General features: G+C 39.3%; 1 protein-coding gene across 5 annotated transcripts in view; it reads right to left on the reverse strand.

Moving 5' to 3' along the window:
- Positions 1 to 26,514, reverse strand: part of disp3 (dispatched RND transporter family member 3) — a 501,842-nt gene that overhangs the window by 57,875 nt on the left and 417,453 nt on the right. For all 5 annotated transcript variants that reach the window (XM_060852435.1, XM_060852437.1, XM_060852434.1 and 2 more), the window contains one exon: positions 21,930 to 22,091. In XM_060852435.1, coding sequence (XP_060708418.1) covers positions 21,930 to 22,091 — 162 coding nt within the window. The remainder of the gene's footprint in view (positions 1 to 21,929; positions 22,092 to 26,514) is intronic.

Here is a 26,514-nt window from a genome sequence, read left to right on the forward strand (position 1 = left end):
TAATTTTAAAAAATGAGTCATTAATAAAAATGAGCACTTAAAAATGCCAAGCAGCAAGGCTAAAGAATTAAACGTTTTTTGGTATCTTGCTTAAGAAATAGCACTAGAGAGGGAAAGTCTAGGGAAGGGAGAGTTGGGATTCAGAGCCAAGTCAAGGTAGGTCTAACTAACATTGACTTTGAATTACCCCTGGTGGTATACACACCTTTTTTTTTCTAACCCTGTCACTCAAGGAGAGCAACAGCTTAAAAAAAGGGACAGAGAGCCAGTAGAAGTTCAGCACTGTACATGAAGAGCTTGGGAAGAAGCTGGATCGTGAATAGCTGGTGAATTATTCTACTTATTGTAATTGTAACAAAGAGGTTTTTTTAAGTAACAGTAGGGCAGATCAGTTGAGAGAAATGGAACACTCTGGCAGCAGGAAACATGTTTCTGCTGATGAGTGAGTGCCGAACCAGAGGACACAGCTTAAAAATACGGGGTAGACCATTTAGGACAGAGATGAGGAGAAACTTCTTCACCCAGAGAGTGGTGGCTGTGTGGAATGCTCTGCCCTAGAGGGCAGTGGAGGCCCAGTCTCTGGATTCATTTAAGAAAGAGTTGGATAGAGCTCTCAAGGATAGTGGAATCAAGGGTTATGGTGATAAGGCAGGAAGCGGATACTGATTAGGAATGATCAGCCATGATCATATTGAATGGCGGTGCAGGCTCGAAGGGCTGAATGGCCTACTCCTGCACCTATTGTCTATTGAATGTATATTCTCCTTTTTGTGGCTAGTCATGGATGTTCCATGTATCCCAGATGAGCATATCAGCAGGAAAAATCATTACCCTCACAAGTTTGAGCTCTAGGCTTTGGAACTTAGTGGTGACTGGAATCATGGATTTATATCCTGCTGGGGAAAGGTGAACAGCCAGAATCTTGGTACACATTGGTACCAATAACTTGAAGAGAAATGAAGAGCTGAAAGCAGAGCTTAAGAAGTTATGAAGGAAATTTTTTAAAAAACAGGCTCTCAAGAGCAGTAATCTCAAGATTACTCCCAGTGCCACATGCTCGTGAGGAAAGAACTATCAATATTGATTGATTGAACATGTGGCTATAGAATTGGTATAGGAGGAAGGCAACAGGTTTTAAAGGCAATAAGGTGAGCTCTGAGGTAGTTGAGACTTGACAAGCTGTTAAAGTTACACCTTAACAGGATTGCGACTGATTTCCTGGGCAGGGATATTTATTAGTGCTGTTTAGGAGAGTTAAAACCAACTTGATAGAAGGATGTGGACCTGAGAGTAGTTCAAATCGGAAAGAAGTTAGAATTTCAAAAGTGCACTGACACATATGGTAATTGGGAATTTAGCCCTTATTTGTGTTCATTATCAATACATGCAAATCCAAATACAGTACAACCTTGATTATCTGAACAAGATGGGCCGGGAATATTGTGTTCGGATAACTGAACATTTGGATAACTGATCTGATCGTAAACAAGTGGTAACTTATGAGTGCCAGTTATCCGAACGTGCCTCAGTTATCCAGTAGTACATGCCATAATACCATTTAACTGATAACTGATCTGATTGTAAACAAGTGGTAATTTATGAGTGCCAGTTATTGAACATGCCTCGGTTATCCGGCACACCATAATGCCATTTAATTAATAACTGATTGCAAAGTTTCCTAATGCCATTTTCATAGGACCTTGAGATCTTGTTGAGATAATCCAAAATTCAGATAATTGGTGTTCGGTAAGTTTTACTGTACATCTAGTTTCCCAAGTAATTCAATGTGGGTGCTATCTTTAGTAAGAAAGTTCTATTCAGAATACCACAGTAGCTCTTCAATGACTTCAAAACATATAATGATAAACTGCTGAGGGCCTCGGAAGGCTAGTATTATCTCATCTGAGCACTTACATTATGAAAGATATTTGTTAAAAATTACCGTTAAAAATTACAACAGGAACTTATTGCAACGATGTAAACTATGCAACATATCTGCCAAAACAGCTATTCTGAGGAAGCATAATCCTTTCAAAAAGATTGCTGTGAATGCTTTATATGGTGAGACATAAAGTAACACAATTTCAAACCACTTGCACATACAGTTGTGATAAATACTGCAAATTGTTCACCTTTCATCACTAGATGAAATAAAATATTATTTTAAATTAAAACATAAAAATACAAAGTATTTTCAATTTAAGCATTCATCTTGGGTGTTACCATCCCATCTGGCACCATAGCTATTTGCCCTGATAATAAGGTAGAGAACAATCTTCTAGTAGCTTGGTGTAACTGAATAACCTGGCAGACCATCTTACAGCAATAATTAAGAATCAACTTGATTGGAACTAGAGACACAGAGAAGGTCAGATTAGGTAGGGATACCAGATTTCCTACTCAAAATGACATTGGTGAACCGATTAGGATTTTACAATCATCTGACAGCTTCACTGTTATATTAGCAGCTTTTCACTTGCATTAAAACTGAACTCAAATGTTAAAAACTAACCTTCTACAAGTATGATATCAGAATCTGTCATTTACACATTTTTAAACTAAGGAAATAAAATACAATAATTTGAATGCTATCTTCTTGACATTTTGCATTTGAATTTTTCTGACTGTATATTGAAGAAATTTAAATATTTCTACATTAGTTGCATGCTGAAAGATCTGAGTTTGGCCAAATGCATCAATTGAAAAAGGAACTGTTTACTGGCTGGATAATGCAATGCTGGGAAGGTTGGCTACATGTTAAAAATCTTATTCAGCTCATTATCTATTTACAGAGAAGGCAACTACAGGACTTTTAAAGGTCAGATGTTGTATTACCACTAATTGTGAGTACAGTACTTAAAGTATGAACAGTGTACATGATAGAAAGTTATAAAACAAGTCATTTTTGCAAACTTTAAAATACAATGTTCATTACAGTTCATGCGACAGACCACAATAGAAATTCAGGCTGACCATGGTCTATGAAAATGTCATTGACAATCTGTGAAATAACTCTTTGGATGCTGGTATCCTGACACCAATTCACCCTTTATTTGCATGTGTACAGTACGTGGACTCTGACCAGCTAGCTTAGAACCAGTCCCTAGAATGAGGACCCTCCCTTGCGACTCCTGATTATATCTGTCAGCTAGGATTCGATAGTTAACCCTCCCTGATTAGCCCAGGTTAACAGTTCTAATCAGGGAACTCATACTCAATGAGATCCACTGGCTAACCACATTCCTATCAGTACAGTCTGCAATGGGGTTCAGAGATACATCAGTGTAGAACTGACTGATCTGAGTTTCAAGTTACACTTCTAATGAAGTTATATGAACTTCTTTCTGTAGGACATCTTGTATTTCAATGTTTGTAAGACCATTGTTAGAAAAGTTGAAAATTTTGCTTAACTTTACTTCTGTTATCAATTGTAGTAAAGAGTACAAATGTTATAATGATGAATTCAAATGTGGAACTTTGTGATCAGTTATCATGACCTTATAGTTTAAGGATCCCACTTGGAGGGTCTCAGGTGTCAGTTAAAAATATACTTCTGAGACTGGGCAGAATGAATAGAAATTGATGATGTTACCAGCAGTAGTGGAAATAGAAAATGATTTGTTTCCCATTGAAAACAACTTCCACCTCAATGAATAAACATAATAAAAATGCTAAGAAAGCAACTAAACTCTTAAGTTAACAACTTCCATCTTGCTAGCAATATTGTACTCGAAGTATATATGGCAGATGTCACAGGTTAATTGCATTTCTGGGTTCTTCTTTTAACTTCAGGAATACAATTTCAATTCAAAGGTGAAATGCTTCTAGATAACATTAAGAGACATTTCCGTCTTTTTTGTTTTCAGTCATGAATATTTGAAGTCTAAATTAGGAATCATGAATGGCCTGGATTGCACTGGAGATGGTTTTCAACCATGAACAGCTACAATGTGAAACTGTCAGAAACAATTCACTTCTGACTCTCAGTGATCATCAGTCGAGTGCATCTTCATCCTGTGTCACTAAAATATGCTTGTTTCTAAATTTCTCTCTACCTCTTACTCCACTTGACTGGATTTAGTTTCCAGGAAGAATAAGTAATTTCTGAAAAGATTCCAACAATAAAATCCTATACTTTTAGAGTTTGGGACCTATCTTTTCTAAACAGTCTATGCAACCTGAAATGCAGAATTTGTTACAATGTTAGTAAGGTTGCAACCCTCTATTGGGTGAAATATATTTCTCTCTCGAGGTATGACCATAATATCATTAGGGAGGAATTTCTGAGACTTTGACCCAGTGACATTGAAAGAATGAGAATACATTTCTAAGTCAGGATGGTGAGTGGCTTAGAGAACAACTTGCAGCTGGTGGTGTCCTTATGTGCCAATGCACTTCTCCTTCTAGGTGGAAGTCTTCGTCAGTTGGGAAGGTGCAGTCTAAAGAGACCTGCTGAATGTCTGCAGTGTATCTTGTAGATACATAACACTGCTACTGAGCATCAATGATGGAGTGAGTGGATTTTTGTGTATGTAGTGCCAATCAAGTGGCTTGCTCAGTCTTTGGAAGGTGTCAAGCCTCTTGAATGTTGTTGGATCTGCACTTATCGAGGTAAGTAGTGTGTATGCATCACTTTCCTTACTTGTGCCTTTTTCAGGTAATATGTTTATCAACCTCATTCTTTTGCCTTCTCCCTGTAACTCTTGTTCCCCTTACCAATCAATAAACTTTCTATCTCTGTCTTAAATACACTCAATGATTTGGCTTCCACAGCCTGCTGCAGCAATGATTTCCACAGATTAACTACTCTCTGGCTGAAGAAATTCCTCCTCATCTCAGTTCTAAAGGCAAGGCACTCTGAGGTTGTGCCAGCAGGTACGAGTCTGTCCAACTGTTGGAAAATCTTCTCCATGTCGACTCGATTCAGGCCTCTCAGTATTCTGTAAATTTCAATCAGATCTCCCCTCATCCTTCTAAACTCTGAGTATAGGCCCAGAGTCCTCAACTGCTCCTCATAAGACAAGCCATTCACCTTGTGATCAATCATGTAAGCCTCCTCTGGACCCGTTTCAACGCCAGCACATCCCTCCTTTTAAAGGGGCACCATCTTCTGGGTGATAAAGGTTTTCATCACATTCCTCCAAACCTTCTGCCCTTACCTTAAATCTATACCACCTGGTCATTGATCCCTCCATCAAGGTGAAAAAAGTTTCTTCCTGTCTCCCCTTTATTTGCCCCTCATTATTTTATACATCTTAATACAGTCCCCTCTTACTCTCATCTGCTTTAAGGATATAATCCCAATATGTCCAATCTCTCTTTATAACTGAATCTCTCCAGCCTAGGCAACAACCTGGCTAACCTCCTCTTCTCTTATTCTATCACATCCCTCCTATAATGTGGATTCCAGAACTGACACTGTAATCTAGCAGCAGTCTAAACAACGTTTTATGTCTGGATTACAGAACCATTTGTAAGTCAAGCTCAAAGGTCTTACCCATGTCTTAATCTATCCCAACTCGTATCACCTTATGCTCACCCACACCGATGGCCTATTATAGACCCATATGAACACATGTACTCAGATGGCCCCATATCCTACAGGCCAAACCCTTTCAAACTTCTTTGTCCTCAAATACTAGATACCTATTTACCATGATTGTAATTTTAGACTCAAAAATAATATCTTCAAACCAAACAATTAAGATTTCATTGTTAAGCGTTAACAGGACATGACAATGAATATAGAGTCATAGAGATGTACAGCATGGAAACAGATCCTTCAGTCCAACTTGTCATGCCGACCAGATAATCTAACTTAATCTAGTCCATTTGTCAGCACTTGGCCTATGTCCTTCTAAACTCTTCCTATTCATATGCTCATCCAGATGCCTTTTAAATGCTGCAATTGTACCAGCCTCCAATACTTCCTCTGGCAGTCCATTCCAAACATGCACCACCCTCTGTGTGAAAAGGTTGCCCCTTAGGTCTCTTTTATATCTTTCTCATCTCACCCTAAACCTCTAGTTCTGCACTCCCCCACCCCAGGGAAAAAGACCTTATCTATTTATCCTATTCATGCCCCTCATGATTTTATAAACCTCTATAAGGTCACCAATGTTCCAGGGAAAGCAGCCTCAGCTTACTCAGCCTCTCCCTATAGCTCAAATCCTTTAACCCGGCAAAATCCTTGTAAATTTTTTCTGAACCCTTTCAAGTTTCACAACATTCTTCCAATAGGAGGGAGACCAGAATTGCGCGCAATATTCCAAAAGTGGCCTAACCAACACCCTGTACAGACGCAACATGACCTCCCAAGTCCTATTTCAATACTCTGACCAATAAAGGCAAGCATACAAAATGCCTTCTTCACTATCCTATCTTCCTGCAACTCTACTTTCAAGGAACTATGAACCTGCACTCCAAGGTCTCTTTGTTCAGCAACACATCCTAGGACCTTACCATTAAGTGTATAAGTTCCTGCTATGATTTACTTTTCCAAAATGCAGCATCTTGCATTCCCCTAATTTAAACTCCATCTGCCACTCCTCGGCCCATTTGACCAAGATCCCATTGTACTCTAAGGTAACCTTCTTCGCTATCCACTACATTTCCAATTTTGGTGTCATCTGCAAACTTACTAACTACATCTCCTATGTTCACATCCAAATCATTTATATAAATTGAAGTAGCAATTGAAGTAAAGTGGAAAAGTACGTGAAAAACAGGACTAATACAAAAACAGCATGTTCTGACTGAGGGAGACTGCCGGACCTTGAGGGTCGGTGGAAACCGTTTGCTTGTGTTGTCTATGTGAGGCCACCTGGACTTATTAATATCAGGGATTCCGTCTCTCTCCTTGGATGTTCCTTATTGGGCTGGGATTTGAAAACCAGTGCCATGGAAGCTGTGATAGAGCTCTGAGTGTCAGCAATTGTCCCAAGGTGAATATGTCTAATGCAGTTTTGCTAATAGATTCTCTCATGTATATATCTAAATAAATTTACCTATTAAATTTGCTTTATATTAAAGCACATGGGTCTTCTTGTATTCATTTTAATCAGACCTTGAAGAACGAGTTAGGTACTTCCAGCCAAACAATGCAGGGGCTTGATGTGCAGTGAGAATTTTATAGGAAGACATGGCAGCCAAGTTATAATAGGATTGCCCCACAATGAAATGAATGAGCAGGTGGTTAACTTTTAGACAATGTTTGGAGAATACAATGAGATCTTCAATATCTACTCGAATCTACATGGAGATGACATTAAAAACAGTTATTGGGTTAATCCTTCATCTGACAATGCAGAGTTAAGTGTATTACACCAGGGTAACAGGCTACACAGTTCTGAAATTTAACCTACAAACATTTTGATGCAAAGGCAAGAATGAAAACATGTTATAACAATCACATATTAGAAGGATCCATTAATAAAATAACAATTGCTGCACAACTTTACATACCAGTAGTTTGCAGTCACATTAGAAATCCCCTCCATACTGAGGATTCCTAATCTTGATCCAGTTGTAAAAAACCCAACGTAACAGGATACTTTTTCCAAGGGGCTGGGAGAATGAATCTACCCCTGTCCAGTCATGCTAGTAATGATAAAGACCTGTGATTACATTGTTTTTCTAGGCTTTGGGCTGGACAACAACTTGTAGCAGAGAGAGATCTAATAATTCAATGACAAATATGAATTCTTGAGTTTTGGCATATTGGGTTTTTATTCCAGATGAAGTACTGGTCTATCAAGAAGAATATTTAAACTGAGCTAGGAAATAACAAGGAATAGTGAAAGATACAAAATGAACAGTTAAGTAATATCTTACAGGGCATTTTAACAAGCACTTAAACTGTGAACATTTTGTTCAGCTGCTTATATAACATTATACAATGCTTTACAAAATTACGATGAGAGAAGTCACATAAATATAAATAAAATAATTAAGACCGTAAAACTCTCTGTTATCTCAGTCTCTCATCTCTCCTCTTAGCTGAAAACTCTTCCCCATGTCCACTTTATCCAGGCCTCTCAATATTCTGTAAGTATTAATGAGTTACCCCTCCTTCTGAACTCCATTGAGTACAAATCCAGAGTCCTCAACCGCCAGTCGTATGATAAAGCCTTCATTCCATAGATCACTCTTATAAATCCATGCTGGACCCTCTGCAAGGCCAACACATCCTTCCTCAGATGCAGGGACCGAAACTGATCACAGTATTCTTATCTACAGCTTGCATTTGCATAACACCTTTTCATATTGTTATGCCTGCCACAGTGTGTTTAACTCATACCTGACAAAGAAACTGCAAGTTGACTCTTAATAATAGTAAACCATAATATTTATTTATTTAACATTATTAATATTATAATAACAAAATACTCTACAAACTAACAATTTACACTATAAATGTAACTAAATATCTTATGCCTTAATTTAGCTCTGGATCATTATATACCGCCACACAAATCTTGATCTTGATCCACATGGTGATGGTCATCTGGCTTTCTCCCAGTGGTCCCTGGGATGCCTTCTCTTCTTGGTAGTTGGTCTTGAATTACTGCTCCTGAGAGTGGTGTTGTAGCATTATTATACTTAGAAGTCTTTGCTCTCTTTTGGTACAGTCTTCGATGTCCACCAATAGATAAATCAGAGCTTGATTACTCTGATCCAATCATGTGTTGACATGTAAATGGCAGGGTAGTCGTTGGGCATCCATTCCTGGAGGTGTTGGGAGCACATAGGTCAGGTAGCTAAGGGTGTGAGGTGCGCCTGTGTCTGGTAAACAACTCAACGTTTCCGATTGTCCTGGGAATGGCACTCAGGACTATTGTTTGCAGCGGCTGTGTCAGTTGTATATTATCTGTTTGTAGGTGCAGCCTGTCTGGATTCTGCAGCTTATTTATTTCAGAGTCTCTGATCACAGTTACCTTTGCCCAAGGCTTGTCTCAATTTCCCAGTATGCTTCATTTATTGTCCTATTTTTCCTTAAGTCCATCATTTTGAGTGGCCCGTCTGGTCACAATATGAACATCCTGAGGGTCTTTAAAAGTTGGAAAGATTAAGAAGCGAAAATCTGCGTGGGCAAAGTCTTAGATTGCTCCAATGGCTGAATTTTCCTGGTCCTGTCGAGCCAGCATTACATGTAGAGAGGTGTGATATTTTTCATCAACCTGTTCAGTGGTGCAATTGCACAGTTCTGGTACAGATGGACGTGAATCTTGGTCTCCTGGCTCAGAGAGCGGGGCACTCCCACTGCACCACAATAGCCATCATGTCAAGAGGTAATAAATGGGAAGCAAGGGTGTTACCATGGATTCTCCCATTTTCCTCCTCCTGGCAATATTTCCCACTGCGCTGTGGATTGGCTGCCAACTCCGTGGAGTCAATTTATATACTGAAGGCCCCAACAGGGTTTACTTTTCGATATTATCCATTTAACACTTGGATTTGCAACAGCATGTGGGATTTAAACCTAGACCTCCTGGCCTAGACATAGGCTTCTGATTGAGCTGACACTATTGAGAATCTGACTACCTGTTTAACAGAACAGTAATAGTGCAAGTGGTCAATTAGAATGTCACTTTTGGCACTATCACAAAACCTATCTCAGTGCTGGCAAGTTTGGGCTGGGCACTGACATTAGGGCCCTAAACCACACCAAAAGCTTTTGAAGGTTTGAAGATGAACAGCAAACAAAAACGGATTTGAGAAGGGACTGACATGGTTGCAGGTTCTGCCATTAATGATGGAAGCAAAGGAAGGACAATACACCAGGAGTTGGAAATTGTGCGTAGCTCCTTCACTGGAGCATAAAACAGCAGTATAATGGTATCATATGCTTCATGAAATGCACAGGTTATCCAAAATTAGATCACCAACCTCATTTCAAACAGGTTCATGAATTGACTCCTGCCATACTTCTGCAGGCTGCCCATTCAATTAAGTTAATTCTGGCTTGAACCCAAGTTAAATTGAGGAAGGGGAATGGATATGGCTGATGGAAGTGGTTGAGAGATTCATGTAAATATAGATTCATTCCTGGGGAACTCTGTAAATACTGACATGCTCCCAAGATCTATACAAATATTGCCAGACTTAGAGTCATAAAGATGCGCAGCATGAAAACAGACCCTTCGGTCCAACCCGACCAGATTTCCCAACCCAACCTAGTCCCACATGCTAGCAAGCAGCCCATGTCCCTCCAAAACCTTTCTATTCATATACCCATCCAGATGCCTTTTAAATGTTGCAATAGTACTGGCCCCCACCACTTCCTCTGGCAGCTCATTCCATACACGGACCACCCTCTGCATGAAAAAGTTGCCCTTAGGTCTCTTTTATATCTTTCTCCTCTCACCCTAAACCAATGCCCTCTAGTTTTGGACTCCCCAACCCCAAGGAAAAGACCTTGTCTATTTACCCTATCCATGCCCGTCATGATTTTATAAACCTCTACAAGGTCACCTCTCAGCCTTTGATGCTCCAGGGAAAACAGCCCTAGCCTATTCAACCTCTCCCTATAGCTTAAATCTTCCAACCCTGGCAACATCCTTGTAAATCTTTTCTGAACCCTTTCAGGTCTCACAACATTCTTCAGGTAGGAAGGAGACCAGAATTGCACACAATATTCCAAAAGTGGCCTAACCAATGTTCTGCAGAGCCACAATGTGACCTTCCAACTCCTGTACTCAATACTCTGACCAATAAAGGAAAGCATACCAAATGCCTTCTTCACTATCCCATCTACCTGCGACTCTACTTTCAAGGAGCTATGAACCTGCACTTCTTTGAATGCATTATACTAGCCACTAAAAGGTTTTATCAGTGACTGAAAGGAAAAAACAGCATTTATTACAGAAAAAGATTTTTTTTAATAAAAAGCTTACTTTGTTTGGCTAAGTATGAGTTGTGTCAAGTTTTTGGAAGATTTTTCACCATGAGGCCCAGTGTGTTTTCTTGCTGCATCTTATCAAACTTGATTCATTGACTACCTGCCCACCCCTATGATGTTCCTGCAATTGGTTCCAGCTTCATCTTACCAGGTTCTGTTTCCAGAACAACCACTATCCAGAAAACTGGAATTAATCAGCATTCGTTGCACCTGTGTCATCTTTAAAACCCTGTTGTACATCCAGCTAAGAAATGTAAATCCAGAGCTATCCTGCATGGCTCCTGACATTTGCCTTGGATATCGCAGATAGGAAAAATTGGTGTTATGCTTTGTGGGAACTGGAGGGTGTACAGGGTGGTGTACTGGTAGCACTTCCTCCTTTCACAGACCAGATGAGGCCACAACACCAGACCATGCCAGCCTGGTCAGAGGTTGTCACACAGGTTAGACCTATCTCAACTGGAGGAATATCAAGTAGGTAGAATCCAATATCCTTCTACACTTTGCTAGCTTCAGTGCCATCACCTTCTTTCTTATATCTCAAAGTTACTCCATGTTTGGTCCTGTATCAAACTCCCACCAAAGATCATGCTCTGGTACTCATGATTGTATGCAACATCTCCCCTCACACACTGTCTTCTCAGACCCTGACAGCACTAACCTTGCTCTTAGCCCTGACTACTCACTTACACAGGAAACCTCCTGACTTGCCTGTACAGTAACAGCTGTGTCAGTCTCTTGTAATTCCTGTCTCTCTCTATTTCTAGGATAAACCCAGTTTCCAATAAGGAAATTAAAGTGGGCTGCCTGACATTTGGCTCCCACCTCTTATTCAGAGAGCATCTTGGCTCTGATCTGTCTTGAGCAGCTGAGCGACCATGTCCAAATCTCTGGACTGGTATAAGAGTGCTGCCCTTGACTCATTGTCCCTGGGGTTGCTAAGTGAAAGCCATACTCCTCATCTTTCAAGGCCTGTTGACAGTTCATGACAAACTTCCTACCTTTGTGTCTGTGCTAAATAGCACAAGACAGAAATAACATAAAGCTGGTATCTCTGACTGAAGTGAAAAGTGCACAAAGGCATGGTAAGACAATGCAAGGCAGGAATGCTATGAATTTTAAAATCTATGGGCTTAATGCAGGAAAGTTCAACTAATGTTGATAATAGCATGCTTTTGGCAGTACAGACTTGATGTGTCAAGGAGCCTCTACTATGTAGTACGATTCTATGACCATCCAGGCCCAGAACGAGCAAGATCTATGAAAGAAAGTGAAGAGACTGAAGATGCAGCCTGGCACATTCCATTATCTTGTTGTGTATCCCTGAGCTCATGGTGTTTTTGCTGTAGCATTACAATGATTATTGATTGTGTAGCACAAGGTACTGCATAGAATTGCAGGAGCATCCTGTAAGTTGATCAGAGATATGCCTTGAGGGTTCTTAGAGATTGTGGATATGGAATGCATTGGCCAGCGTCCATGGAGGGTGCCCTGAGATGTTGATGCCCCATGTCAACGGAGCAAACATTGAGCTAAAGTCACCAGTATCTGCTCCAATTTCCATGTTGAGATTTCTCAACATCTAGTTTCTTTGGTGTATTTGATAAGATAGGAAACCAAATATTAATGGGGGTGAGTTGGCCATTAACAATGCATTCAATGAGCAATAATCCTTTTCAACTGACAACTCACAATTGCTTTGTGAGAAACTCAGCACACGGCCTATCAAACGTGTACAAGGTGCTCCATATGTCTTGGCAGGCCTCGCCAGACCTATCACATGATTATACCACTAATCTCCCCAGAGCCCACGTCGCTTGTAACCCTCTAACCTTCACTTCAGTTAAAGAAATTTCCAGTCAACATATTAACTAAAAATTTACTATTAAGATGTTTCAAGGCACAGTGATTTTGCACATCAGCTGCAATGCTGCCTGATTCACTCAATCTATTTTCTGTTGTTGCAACTTTCCACATGCAACTTTTACTTCACTGGAGCATTCCCATCAGAATAAGGAATATTACAACTGGAGGACAGACTGCAGAAGTTGGGGAATTCTCAGGTCATGCTCTGGAGAGTGAAAAATTCACATGTCTGAACTGGAGCATCAGTATCATGTAATGAGTTCCTTCAAAGCTCTCTTTCAACAACAGCAAGACTTCTTTGTTTTGTAGCTGTTTAACTTGATTATGTTATTTCATTTTAAAGCTTAGTAAACAGAAAATAGTAAAATGCCCAATATTGTTAGCTGTGTTTAGGAAAATCATGTTTTTGCATGATTCACCAATTACAAAATTTGGGCCGGTTTCACCAATTCCCACAGGAGTATAGTCCTTGAAGGAACAGCTCCAATAATAGAGATGTGCTCTGATTTGTTTTATTTACACACTTCATACCTCATTTCAATTCTCTCTCAGAATCTTTCAAGTGCTATTGTATATACTGCACAGGGCAAGTAATTTACATAAAATAAAGATTGAGGTGACATATTCTGTTCATCGCTCACTCTCAGGCTGTTTGCCATGGTTTTATTATGTATAAATTCTGGGTTGCAATGCATTAGGAAAACAGCTTCACTTTCAGAGGCTGAATTTAATCAGAAGTCTGGAAGCATCAGAGTCGATAGCTACACTAAAATCACATTTGCACAATCTCAACAACACATTCGTAGGAGACAAACATACAAATACAAAATAAAGAGTACTGGAGAAATGATCAAACGTGTCATGCATTTTAGGCAAAGTTGAGGCTGGTGCTCATCGAAAGTGTACAATGAGACAAAATACTAACAAACACGTTAAAACATTTATGAAATTCCACAATCATCTCTTGTAATAAAGTGTAAGTGTCAGCTCAGCTGACTGATAGCACTCCACCTTTGGACTAGCAGATTGTGCGTTCAGGCTGCAGTTAGGCTTGAGCACATTATCAAGTCTGGCACTGCAATGCAGCACTGAGGCAGTACTGGCTGACGAGATGCCAAATGAACACCCTGTCTGACAGCAGTTTGAAGTAAGATTTTCTGCAACATCTCTTCAAGGATCAAGGAGCTCCCCAGCTGCAGATAAGAGAAAAGTGTAATTCTTCCATCAGTTATCCCAGTTTCATTGTTTCTGGGATCCTGTTTGCAAACTTCCTGAAACTTTGGCTAAAAATATTGACGTTATCTCATGAACAATACTTTGTCAGAGAAACACTGAGCTTATTTATTTGGAACAGGATAATGTTGTATAAGGTGATGGTTTTGAAAGGGTTAAAGTTGCAGATTGCATTACTTTCCACCCAATCTGAAAATTTCATCCAATTTTGAATGGGAGTATCAGAGAATGGCTCCGAAGCACAAATACGGCAGATGTGTAATTTATGTTTCTCGATAGACTTCACAACTGTACTGAAGTAGTTAATGTGACATGTAACTAATTGCGTTCATGTAGTAAACTTCATCGTAAGAGAAAAGTCTCTTCTTGTTAAGACTCCCTAGCGATTGTTCCATTGCCACTGTAACCAACTACGCATTCAATCCAGTCAAGCAAGGAAAAGTAGTTGCAGAATCCTTCTCCCTACAAATATCACAGTTACTTTATTTTTAAACAGTATGCTATGATGATTACTCACAATACACAGTCTAGTTTCAAGGGTTGCATTTAATAATACTCCTTCTGACCTTCAACTTCACATCCAATGGTCTCTCCAATTGTAACTTTTCACATTCCTTTGTCATATAATACATCACTCATAAATTTGCTTTGTTTTCTCTTTTCAAATGCTCCTTGGTATTAGGGAGCTTAAAATTAAAATGGAATGAGAAATCATAACTTTTATATTGATAGGATTTTATCTTAAGTTCTTTCGATGAGTTGAACTGAAACTTGCAAACTTACGTACTTAAGTTTTGCAAAGCTGGATGTGGCTCAGATATTAGCATTTATCTAGAAACAATAAAAAGGTTAAATTGTTTGGATCACTTCTTCTTCCGAAAGTATCTCCTTTTTCTAATCTATCCTGTTCTACAGATGCTGTCTTTTCCCCAGATTTAGTTCCACAGTATCAACTGCACGCACAAGTCCAAAAACTCAATTAATGATGTCTATGTCCATGGGAAGAATGCAACAGAAATTACTCCCTCCTTATCCAACAGCACTGTCATGCCTCACTGGAGTGTGCACTAGAAATCAAGCCCTGCTATTCTCAGAGTCATCATAAAAGTTAAAGATTTTATAAAATTATGCACAATTCCCCAATTTACCCGTCTTTATTGAAGCAGGATGACAAAGCATGAACCAAGTTTTTATAGCTAACAAGAATGACAATTAATACAAATGAATAGATTTTAGTTACAGATAAACAATTATGACCCTTTGATACATAACACTACTCATTTAAATTCTAACTCCCTTATAAAATTCCCCTTACAGACATATCTAGACAAACAAACAAACATTGGTGTTGTGTGTGGAGGGCAAAACTGTGAAGGAACTCCAGTAAACACTTGGACTTGTTGAAATCATCCTTTTCACTTGCCAGAACTTCTTGTTCCTCATCTCTCTTCTCCAAGGTATTTTAACTTGCTTGCAGAAGAAACAGAGTGAATGATTCAAAACTTATAAAGTCTCTGACATTTTTGTTGAAAGGAACAGCTTAGACCAACTGGCGAGGGAAAATACACTGGCTTTGTTCAGGCTTTAGGTAATCAACAATGGGTCTCAACTTCAAAGACCAATCAGTTATTTGTTGCCAGCTGAATCTTACTTTTGTTATGACACAGGGTAAACCCTCCTGCTTAATTTAAAACCAGCAACACAGAAAAGATTCATCTCATGCCGTAATCTGTAAAATTCGAGTGGCCAAGAACTACTTTAAGAAATAAAGTTGTTAGTTTTTACTTTAAGTATAACAGAGAATAATTAACTAACAACTATTCGCAAGTCCTTACTCTAACCTATCTTTTATCTTCCCTTCTATAATACCAATCCGATCAAACTCCCAATTAAGATTTACAAAACAACACTTTTTATCTCAAAACAAGACAGTTTTCATTCTTCTATTTGGATCTTCCTATGTCTTCTTTTCTTCTTTTTAAGAATTTCTGCATCACATATTACTGATTGAAAACGTACCTTTTAAGAAAGCTATTTTTGCATGCGTCTGGTACCTGCTGGGGTTTGGCAGTTCTCCTCTCACCTGTTTAATTTTCTGTGGTCTTATACTCCCAAAGCATCAGATTGTGTCTTTGGCTTTTAAGATTGTCAATATACTCAATTCAAACTGGATTGGAGGTTGGTATTTTTCAGGGTAAAATTTAAACTGATTGGCTGCATTTGAATTTGTTTTTGTCTCCAGGTAATGAGCTAATCGAATTGTTCAACCAAGTGTTACATCGTTACCTTATTGAAAACACTTGGTGCTGTGTCCGGTAGTTCTGTTGCTTTTAATGCTCTTAATAGGTATAGTTCATCCACATCTTTATAACTGCCCCCATTAAGAAAAAAAATGAACCATCGTAATGAAAAGATGGCTTCATATTTTTTCTCTACTTTTAAAACGCATTATCCTAACATACAGATAGCCTTAAGATAAGTTTACCTTAACTTCTCCCCATATACCTGTACATATATATAAAATATTAAATAAAGACAAAACTCATCTAAACTCTGTCAGTTAAATCCATGATAATGCATTTGCAATTACATTCTTTCAACCCGCAACAAGTACAATTTGTAAATTAAGAGTCTGAAACATAAGACTCCAACAAAATAGTCTCATATTCTTGTCTTCAAAGCTTTCTAAGAATATAAACAGGTTGTGGTCAGTGTACACAACTATCTCCAACACATTGTTCGTGACATACACATTAAAATATTGTAAGGCCAGTACCAAACTCAATAGTTATTTTTCGATTGTGGAGTATTTCCTCTGGTGGATGTTGATCTTTTACAAAAAGTAACCAACTGGCACTGGCAGTACAATCCCATCCTCATCTTCCTGTAGGAGTACAGCTCCAACTTCAATGTCACTAGCATCGACGGCGACTTTAAAAGATTTTGAGAAGATTGGTGTAACTAAAACTGGTTTGGTGGTTAGTATCAATAACAAATGGTTGAATGCTTCCTGGCATGGTTCTGTCCACAGAAATTTTGTGTTCTTTGGTTAACGATGCCACAACACTGCTGAAGTTTGGAACAAAGTTTCGATAGAATCCGCCAAGTCCTAAAAATCGAAGCACCTCTTTCTTCGAGGTTGGTCATAGAAATTCCTCGATGGCCTTTGTCTTTATGTTCCATGGGGTCAACCTTCCATGACCGATGTTATGTCCCAAGAATGTCACCTCTGCTTTCGAAAATACTGTTTTATTTAAATTTATCACCAGTTTTTCTTAGCATAGTCATTCAAAGAGCTCTGCCAACTGTACCATGTGATCTTTCCAGGACGTATTAAAAATGACTGCATCGTTCAAATAGTTTGTTAACCCAGCCACAACTGTGTTCATGAGTCTTTGGAATGTGGCGGGTCCGTTCTTCATTCCAAAGGCATCACTTTAAACTGATATAGCCCATTTGGGGTTACAAATGCAGAAATTTCTTTGCCATTTCTGATAAAGGTAACTGCCAATAACCATGCATTAAGTCCAACTTAGTGATGTAACTGGCTTGTCCGACTTTCTTGATACAGTCCTCTAGTCTAGAAACTGGATATGAGTCTGATTTTGTACTGGTGTTGACCTTCCGATAATCCATGTAGAATCACTGAGTCCCATCCAGTTTGGGAACTAAGATGATTGGCAAACTCCACTCTCTCTGGCTTCGTTTGATGATGTTCTCGTCGAGCATGGCCTCCACCTCTTTCTGGCCCTGTCTGGCTTTGAAAGGATTAAGCCGACAGGAGTGTTGTTTTATTGGAGCTTTATTCCCTACATCTACTTCATGTATAATAGCATTAGTCCTCCCTGTCTGATTCTAGCGTATGTCCTTGTACTGCAGTAACAAATCTTTCAACTACATTCTATGCTCCTGAGACAGATAGCTTACTAATCTATCCCACTTTTAAAGGACTTCTTCATTTTTTAATCTATTTTGATTTGATTAGATTATATCTGGATTTGATTCCTCATTCTGTGGGGCAGTAACTAACACCTGTTTCTCCAGTTCTTTCTCTCTAGTACAATACAGATTCAACACGAGCACATGACACACTCGATACTTTTTTTTTCTATCTGGCATCTTTACTAAATAGTTCACTTGCCTCAATGTTTTCTCAATTTGATAAGTACCACTAACCCTGGCTTTGAAGGGATCTCCTACCACTGGTAACAGATCTAACATGCTATCCTCTTGGGAAAATGTCTGAGTCTCAGAGCTTTTATCTGCTAACTGCTTCATTCTCTACTGAGCTCTCTTTAGGTGACGTTTATCTAACTCATCTACTCAGTTTACTTGCTCCCTCACCTCCGATACATAATCTAATTGTGAGATTTCCAACTTTGGTCCTGTCAATTTTTCTTTAATCGATTTCAAAGGATCTCTCACTTCGTGACCAAATATTAACTCAAAGGGGAGTACACTGAGTAGATTTGTTTGGGGCATCTCTAATGGCAAGCAATATGAATGGGATGCCTTTATCCCAATTATTCGGGTAACCCTGACAGTATGCTCTCAACATGGTCTTCAAGGTCTGATGCCACTTTTCTAAAGCTCCCTGGGATTCAGGATGATATGCACTGGATTTAAAGGGCTGTATATGTAAGCTATCCATAATCTCCTTAAGCAGCCTCGTAGTAAAATTTGACCCTTGGTCTGACTGAATCTTTCTGGGTAGCCCATACCATGTGAAGAAAGCTATTAACTCCTCTACTACTCATTTTGCCTTGATACTCCGTAATGTAGTTACCTCTGAAAATCTGGTAGACACATCCATTATGGTTAACAAATACTGGTTCCCTCCTGCTTAATTTAAAACCAGCAACACAGAGAAGATTTATCCTATTTGTTACCTATTTGAACTATTTAAAATAAAATATGAATAACTTTATTTCTTAAAGTATAACAGAGAACAAATAACTAACAACTATTAACAAGTCACTACTATAACCTATCTTTTACCTTCCCTTCTATAATACTAGTCCGATAAAACTCCCAATTAAGATTTACAAAATAACACTTCTTATCTCAAAAATCAGGCAGTTTTCAGTTCTTCTATTTGGATCTTCCTATGTCTTCTTTTTAGGAATTTCTGTGTCACGGGTTACTGATTGAAAAGATATCTTTTAAGAGAGCTATTTTTCACATAGTCAGTTACCTGCTGGGGCTTGGCAGTTCTCCTCTCAAATGTTCAATTTTCCCTGCTCTTATACCTCCCTAAAGCATTGTATTGTGTTATTGGCTTTTAAGATTGTCAATATACTCAATTCAAACTTGATTGGAAATTGGTATTTTTCAGGGTAGAATTTAAACTGAATGGCCGAATTCGAATTTGTTCTTGTCTTCAGGCAACAAGCTAATCGAGTTGTTCGACGAAGTGTAACATTGTTACCTTATTGAGAACACTTGGTGCTATGTCTGGTAGTTCTGCTGCTTTTAACCCTCTTAAAAGGTATAGTTCACCCACATCTTCATAACACCTTAACACAGCATTGCCTATTCGTCTGAAACTGAACCTTCCCATTGATTAAATAAAGAAATATAAACAACAATTACAACAAGCTTCAAGTGCAGCAATCCTTCCCACAACCCTTAGTGGTTAAGATAGTCCTTTTCTCAGTTCAGGCCATAATCAAATATACAGAAAAAGGGTATAGACCTTAAACCTACACACTCATGCTGCATACATGCACACACACACAATTTCCAAAAGGGTCACAGTAAGTAGCAGTTGTAGCCTCAACTTACATTTACCTCACCTTCCAAATCAATTACACTCAAGTTGCCATCCTAGCTAGGATCATTTATTAAGTACTGAGTATTGTTGATGTGGCTCTGTTCCAGACTGGACTTTGCATTTACTACATGATCCATGGGGAGAAATTTCTGATAGGTTCAACCTTCAGCAAATTACTTATTATAAATATGGTGCCACTTTCACCCCTATTTTCTGTTGACATTTTCAAGTGGAAACATTTTGTCATTATTGCAGACTTCTGTTCTTAATTAATCAGAAATATTTCAGACAAGATAAAACACTTGTTTAATTTAGTAAATAGAAACCAAATTTTCTGTACTCAGGTAGCAATCATGTCAGTCACTATTAACAGCAGTTTTGAAAAATAATGGTGGCACCACTCTCGAAAGATGAAATCATGCATTAGAATTTAGAAAAACTAACAGATATATGGTGTAACATGATCAGTATAATCAATACATATTAATAGTGTGTTGTGATTTGTTCAACTTCAATGATGGGATGCTGAAGCTTGTGTGGCCATCAGCAATATGTGTGTATCTAACCTAAACCAGATCTGATGAGTCCCAACCAACTAATGATAAATTTGATCTCTGCTCACTTGCAAATTGGATAGGGTAATACATTTAGTGTTTTTCAGATATGAATTAATAATACTGTCGAAGACATATTCTGTTACATGCTGTCATGTATCATCTCCTTTGTGCAAGTTAAAGCAGCAGTTTCTGAATTTCAGGTTGAGATCCAATTTCACGGCAGGTTGGCTTTGACTTGTGCCACTTTGGTATATTGACTTCAATTGTATTCTGGGATTATAAACTCAAGTTGGGGTTAACTGCAAAGGTTTTGAAAGACCATAAAATTGGCTCATTCACAGAAAGCAATCACATGCAGACAAATCAGGGATAAATTATTCTTTTTCCCTTATATTTTTAGTTTGTCTTTTGGTTTCAGCATTGCAGAACTGTACACTAGTAACTGCAATTTGGCATATTTCTTTCTGGAGATTACAGATGCAAAGTGTGCTGAAGATAAACAAATGCGGCAACTTTCTTCTGCTTTTATTTCAGGTCTGATTTTTCTTCTTGCAGCTGCTTCAAGTTAAATGGAAGGCTCCAAAATTTTCCAGAAAAGGTTCCACCCTTTTTCAAAATGCTTTTTGTTACCATTGGAAACAGCTACTTGCCAGGTTGCTGAGCGATAGACCATTATCACAGTTACAGACCCAACCCCATACTATGCTAAAATGGAAAAATTCAGAGCTTAGTTTGTGGCACTATAGAACCAGGGAACCAGCTGAGTTTGCTATTTTTGAGATTCTCTGGATTTCTGCAGCAATGCTCCTAGCATTCGTCAAGATGCCTGTATGTTACTTGCAAGATACGTCATGGACATATTGCTTTGACATGTGGCTATCAAAAGTTACCAACAAGCTGGTTGACCTCTCAGTTCTTGCAGCTCCCATGGGGATTGATGGTTGCAACTTCCTTTCACTTTGAAGATGCACATGTGAGAACATTTATTCTCAGCATCTGTTTACAAAATGATCATATCTCTAACTCATTTTCCATCAAAATCCTTGAGATTACAACTGACTGACAACTTTTATATGGACTCAACACACAAATACTGTGGAATAAGCTGGTTAATTTGGCTGTCACTATCGCGTACAGACCTCAGGAGGTCTGCATGGAAGAAAACAAAACCAGTGGGAACAAATTATTGCAGATGGTGAAATCTCTACTGAGAAAAAATAAACAAATGCTGGAGATGACAGTGGCTCAGACAGCATCCATAGAGAGAGAGAGCAAACTTACGTTCTGAATCTAGATGACTCTACTGATGAAGATGTCATCTAGACTTGAAACGTTTGCTTGTTCTCTCTCCATAAAATTGACAGGAACACTGGTTCCAAGTCACCTACCATTCTGATTTGGAAATACATCAGCGTTCTTTGATTGTTGCTGTATCAAATTTCCTCCACCACAGGGAAGGATGCAGTTCAAGATACCTTTCCACCATGACCTTAAGAGCAATTAGTGGTGGGGAATAAATGCATGACCTATCAGTGACATGCACATGTATGAATGAATTTTAAAAAAGTGGTGCTGGTTAATGATTAATCCATGACTTTACCTGAGCATGTGATGCAGGAAATGCCCTCTGCACTGAGATTATACTTAAGATCGAGGAGGACCTGAATGTTGGTATCAGGACTGAACAGCAATGGTGCTCTGCTGGCAGCTCGCAGTTGGGTTGCAAATCCTATGGACATCACCAGGGTAATGATATAAAGGCCTGAAAGAATGAAAAATAGAACAAAGAAATGTGCTTTTTTGATTAGAAAATAATAGGTTTCGTTCCTAAAAAGTCCTCTGTGTAAGAGGGTAAATTCACTGATGTCACAAATCTGGTGTGCAGATGTGTTTGAACACAGCTTGGGGAAAATTGATGTGGTGTTATCACTTCATCGCCAAAATGAACTGGCATGATCACATTGGTGAATTTAGCATATGGTATATTAATTTTTAAAAGAAATGTGAAATTCCACATTTTAATATATCGTTAATGCCTCCAAAATTACAATCTTAAAATTTGAGCCAGGATATTCAGGCGTCAAATCAAGAAGCACTTCTAAACCCCAAATAATTGTCTCCCCCAATAGGCTGTTGAAGCCACCCAATAGAAATTTTCAGACCGATATCAATAGATTTTCATCAGGTAAGAGTATCAAGGAATATGGAAGGGAAAGCACAGATCAGACATGATCCAATTGAATAGCAGAATAAATTCAAATAACTGAATAACCTGCTTCTGTTCCTATATTTCTATTAATATTAAACCATTAAATAATATATTTCACAAGAATCAGACATGACATGGGATTTAGCAAAGTATGCTTTAATGTGTACATGATAATCATAAAAGTACAGAATTAATGTTCAACTCTAATTTAATCCCCCATAAGCTTAAATTGAGAAATAACCCAACAATCTTTGGTGTCTGACAGGCAAAGAATATTGGTTTACAGTAAGCTTCCATTAGTCCATATGCAACATTCACACATGAAGGAAAAAGCAACATCATCTCAGTAAGGAGTTTAATAAGGTTTCCCATGGTATGCTCATAGAGAAAGTGGGGTCCAGGATGTACTAGCTAGATGGATAGAGATTTGACTGGGCAGCAGGGGACAGAGAGTAGTAGTGGAAGAGAGTTTCTCAAAATGAAGAACTGTGACCAGTGGTGTTCCACAGGGATCCGTGTTGTGACCACTGTTGTTTGTGATATACATTAATGATCTGGAGAAAAATATGGGCGGTCTGATTAGCAAGTTTGCAGATGACACTAAGATTGGTGGAGTAGCAGATAGTGAAGGGGACTGTCAGAGAATGCAGCAGAATGTAGTTAGATTGGAGAGTTGGGCGGAGGAATGGCAGAAGAAGTTCAATCTGGGCAAATGCGAGGCGATGCATTTTGGAAGATCCAATTCCAGAGCGAACTATACGACAAATGGAAAAATCCTGGGGAATATTGATGTACAGAGAGATCTGGGTGTTCAGATCCATTGTTGCCTGAAGGTGGCAACACAGGTCAGTAAAGTGGTCAAGTAGGCATACGGCATGCTTTCTTTCATCGGATGGAGTATTGAGTACAAGGGTTGGCAGGTCATGTTACAGTTGTATAGGGCTTTGGTTCAGCCACATTTGGAACACTGCATACAGTTCTGGGTCACCTCACTACCAAAAGGATGTGGATGCTTTGGAGAGGGTGCAGAGGAGGCTCACTAGGATGTTGCTTATTATGGAGGGCGCTAGCTATGAAGAGAGGTTGAGTAGATTACGATTATTTCCATTAGAAAGATGGAAGTTGAGGTAGGACCTGATTGAGGTTCACACAATCATGAGAGGTATAGACAAGGTGGATAGCAAGAAGCTTTTTCCTAGAATGGGGGACTCAATTACAAGGGATCACAAGTTCAAGGTAAGGGGGGAACAGTTTAAGGAAGATATGTGTGGAAAGTTCTTTATGCAGAGGGTGATGGGTGTCCGGAACGCATTGCCAGCAGAGGTGGTAGAGGCGGGCACGATAGCATCCCAGAAGATGTATCTAGACAGAGACATGAATGGCTGGGAGCAGGGGGATACAGACCCTTAGAAAATAGCCGACAAATTTAGATAGAGGATCTGGATCAGCACAGGCTTGGAGAGTGAAGGGCCTGTTCTCTTGTGTTGTAATTTTCTTTGTTCTTTGTATCTCATTGTCTCCTCAAAATAATCTCTTTCATATTTTTTCTAGAGACAAATATCATCATTATGAATTTGGAAGAGAGATGGTAACCATATAAAATATAAGACCATCAGATATAGGAGCAGAAATTAGGCCATTCAGCTCGAGTCTGCTCCACCATTCAATTATGGCTGACAAGTTTCTCATCGCCACTTTCCTGTTTTCTCCCCGTAACCCTTGATCCCCTTGACACTCAACAACCTATGTATCTCAGTTTTAAATTCATTCAATAACCTAGCCTCCACAGCCTTCTATAGCAATGAATTCCATAGATTTACCACTCTCTGACTGAAGAACTTTCTCCTTATCTCCATTCTAAAAGGTCTTCCCTTTAATCTAAGGCTGTGCATTAATCTCTCTTATCAATGGAAACATCTTCCCAACATCCGGTCGGTCCACGCCATTCAATATTCCGTAAGTTTCAATTAGCTCTCCCGATATCCTTCTAAACTCCATCCAGTATAACCCGAAGTCCTCAAACGTTCGTCATATGTTCAGCTTTTCATTCCTAGGATCATTCTCATGAACCTCCTCTGAACATGCTTCAGGGCCCGTACATCTTTCCTGAGGTATGGGACTCAAAACTGTGCACAATACTCCAAATGTGGTCTGACCAGAGCTTTATAGAGTCTCAGAAGTGTGTCCCTGCATTGATATTCAAAACCTCTCAAAACAAATGCCATCATTGCATTTGCCTTCCTAACTACTGACTCAACCTGCAAGTTTATCTTGAGAGAATCCTGGACTAAAACTCCCAAGTCTCTTTGGTCTTCAGATTTCTGAATTTTCTTCCCATTTAGAAAATAGTCCATGCCTCTATTCTTCCCACCAAAGTGCATAACCTCACACTTTCCCACATTGCACTCCATCTACCACTTCTTTGCCCACCCTCCTAACCTGTCCAAATCCTTCTGCAGCTTCCCTGCCTCCTTAATGCTACCTGTTCCGCTAGCTACCTTTGCATCATCTGCAAACTTAGCCAAAATGCCCTTAGTCTAGATGGTTAGTGTATAACGTGAAAAGTTGTGGTCACAACACTGAGCCTTGCGGAACACCATTTGTCACCGGCTGCCATCCTGAGAAGGACCCTTTTATCCCCACTCTCTGCTTCCTGCCAGACAACCAACTTCTATCCACATTAGCACCTTGCCTCTAACCCCATGGGCCCTTATCTTAATCAGTAGCCTCCTGTGCAGCACCTTGTCAAAGACCTTCTTGAAGTCCAGGTAGATAACATCCATTGGCTCTCCTTGGTCTAAGCTGCTCATTACTTCCTCAAAGAATTCTAGCAGATTTTTCAGGCGTGATCTCCTCTTGATGAAACCATGCTGACTTTGCTCTATTTTACCATACATTTCCAAGTATTCTGAAATCTCGTCTTTCACAATGGATTCCAGAATCTGACCCACAACCGAGGTTAGGCTAATTGGTCTGTAAATTTCCGTCTTTGCATTACTTCCTTTTTAAACAAGGGTATCATGTTAGTGATTTTCCAATCTTCTGGGACTCTTCCTGATTCTAGTGATTCCTGAAAGATCACCACTAACACCTCCACTATCTCTTCAGCTATCTGTTCGCCGAGCTGGGAATTTGTGTTGCAGACATTTCGTCCCCTATCTAGGTGACATCCTCAGAGTTTGGGAGCTTCCTGTGAAGCGCTTCTGTGATGTTTCCTCCAGCATTTATAATGATTTGTACCTGTCGCTTCTGGTTGTCAGTTCCAGCTGTCCGCTGCAGTGGCCGGTATATTGGGTCCAGGTCAATGTGCTTATTGATTGAATCTCTGGATGAGTGCTTTGCCTCTAGGAAATCCCTGGCTGTTCTCCGTTTGGCCTGTCATATAATAGTAGTGTTGTCCCAGTCGAACTCATGTTGCTTGTCATGTGAGTGTGTGGCTACTAAGGATAGCTGGTCGTGTCGTTTCGTGGCTGGTTGGTGTTCATGGATATGGATCGTTAGCTGTCTTCCTGTTTGTCAAATGTAGTGTTTTGTGCAGTCCTCGCATGGGATTTTGCACACTACATTGGTTTTGCTCATGCTGGGTATCGGGTCCTTCGTCCTGGTGAGTTGTTGTCTGAGAGTGGTTGTTGGTTTGTGTGCTGTTATGAGTCCTAGTGGTCGCAGTAGTCTGGCTGTCAATTCAGAAATGATTTTGATGTATAGTAGTGTGGCTAGTCCTTTGGGTTGTGGCATGTTCTCATTCCGTTGTCTTTCCCCTAGGCATCTGTTGATGAAATTGTGGGGGTATCCGTTTTTGGTGAATACATTGTATAGGTGTTCTTCTTCCTCTTTTTGCAGTTCTGGTGTACTGCAGTGTGTTGTGACCCTTTTGAACAGTGTCTTGATACAACTTCTTTTGTGTGTGTTGGGATGGTTGCTTTCGTAGTTTAGGACTTGGTCTGTGTGTGTGGCTTTCCTGTATACCTTTGTGGTG

Source organism: Hemiscyllium ocellatum, chromosome 37 (genome assembly GCF_020745735.1).
Source record: "Hemiscyllium ocellatum isolate sHemOce1 chromosome 37, sHemOce1.pat.X.cur, whole genome shotgun sequence".
NCBI classification, from domain to species: Eukaryota; Metazoa; Chordata; class Chondrichthyes; order Orectolobiformes; family Hemiscylliidae; genus Hemiscyllium; species Hemiscyllium ocellatum.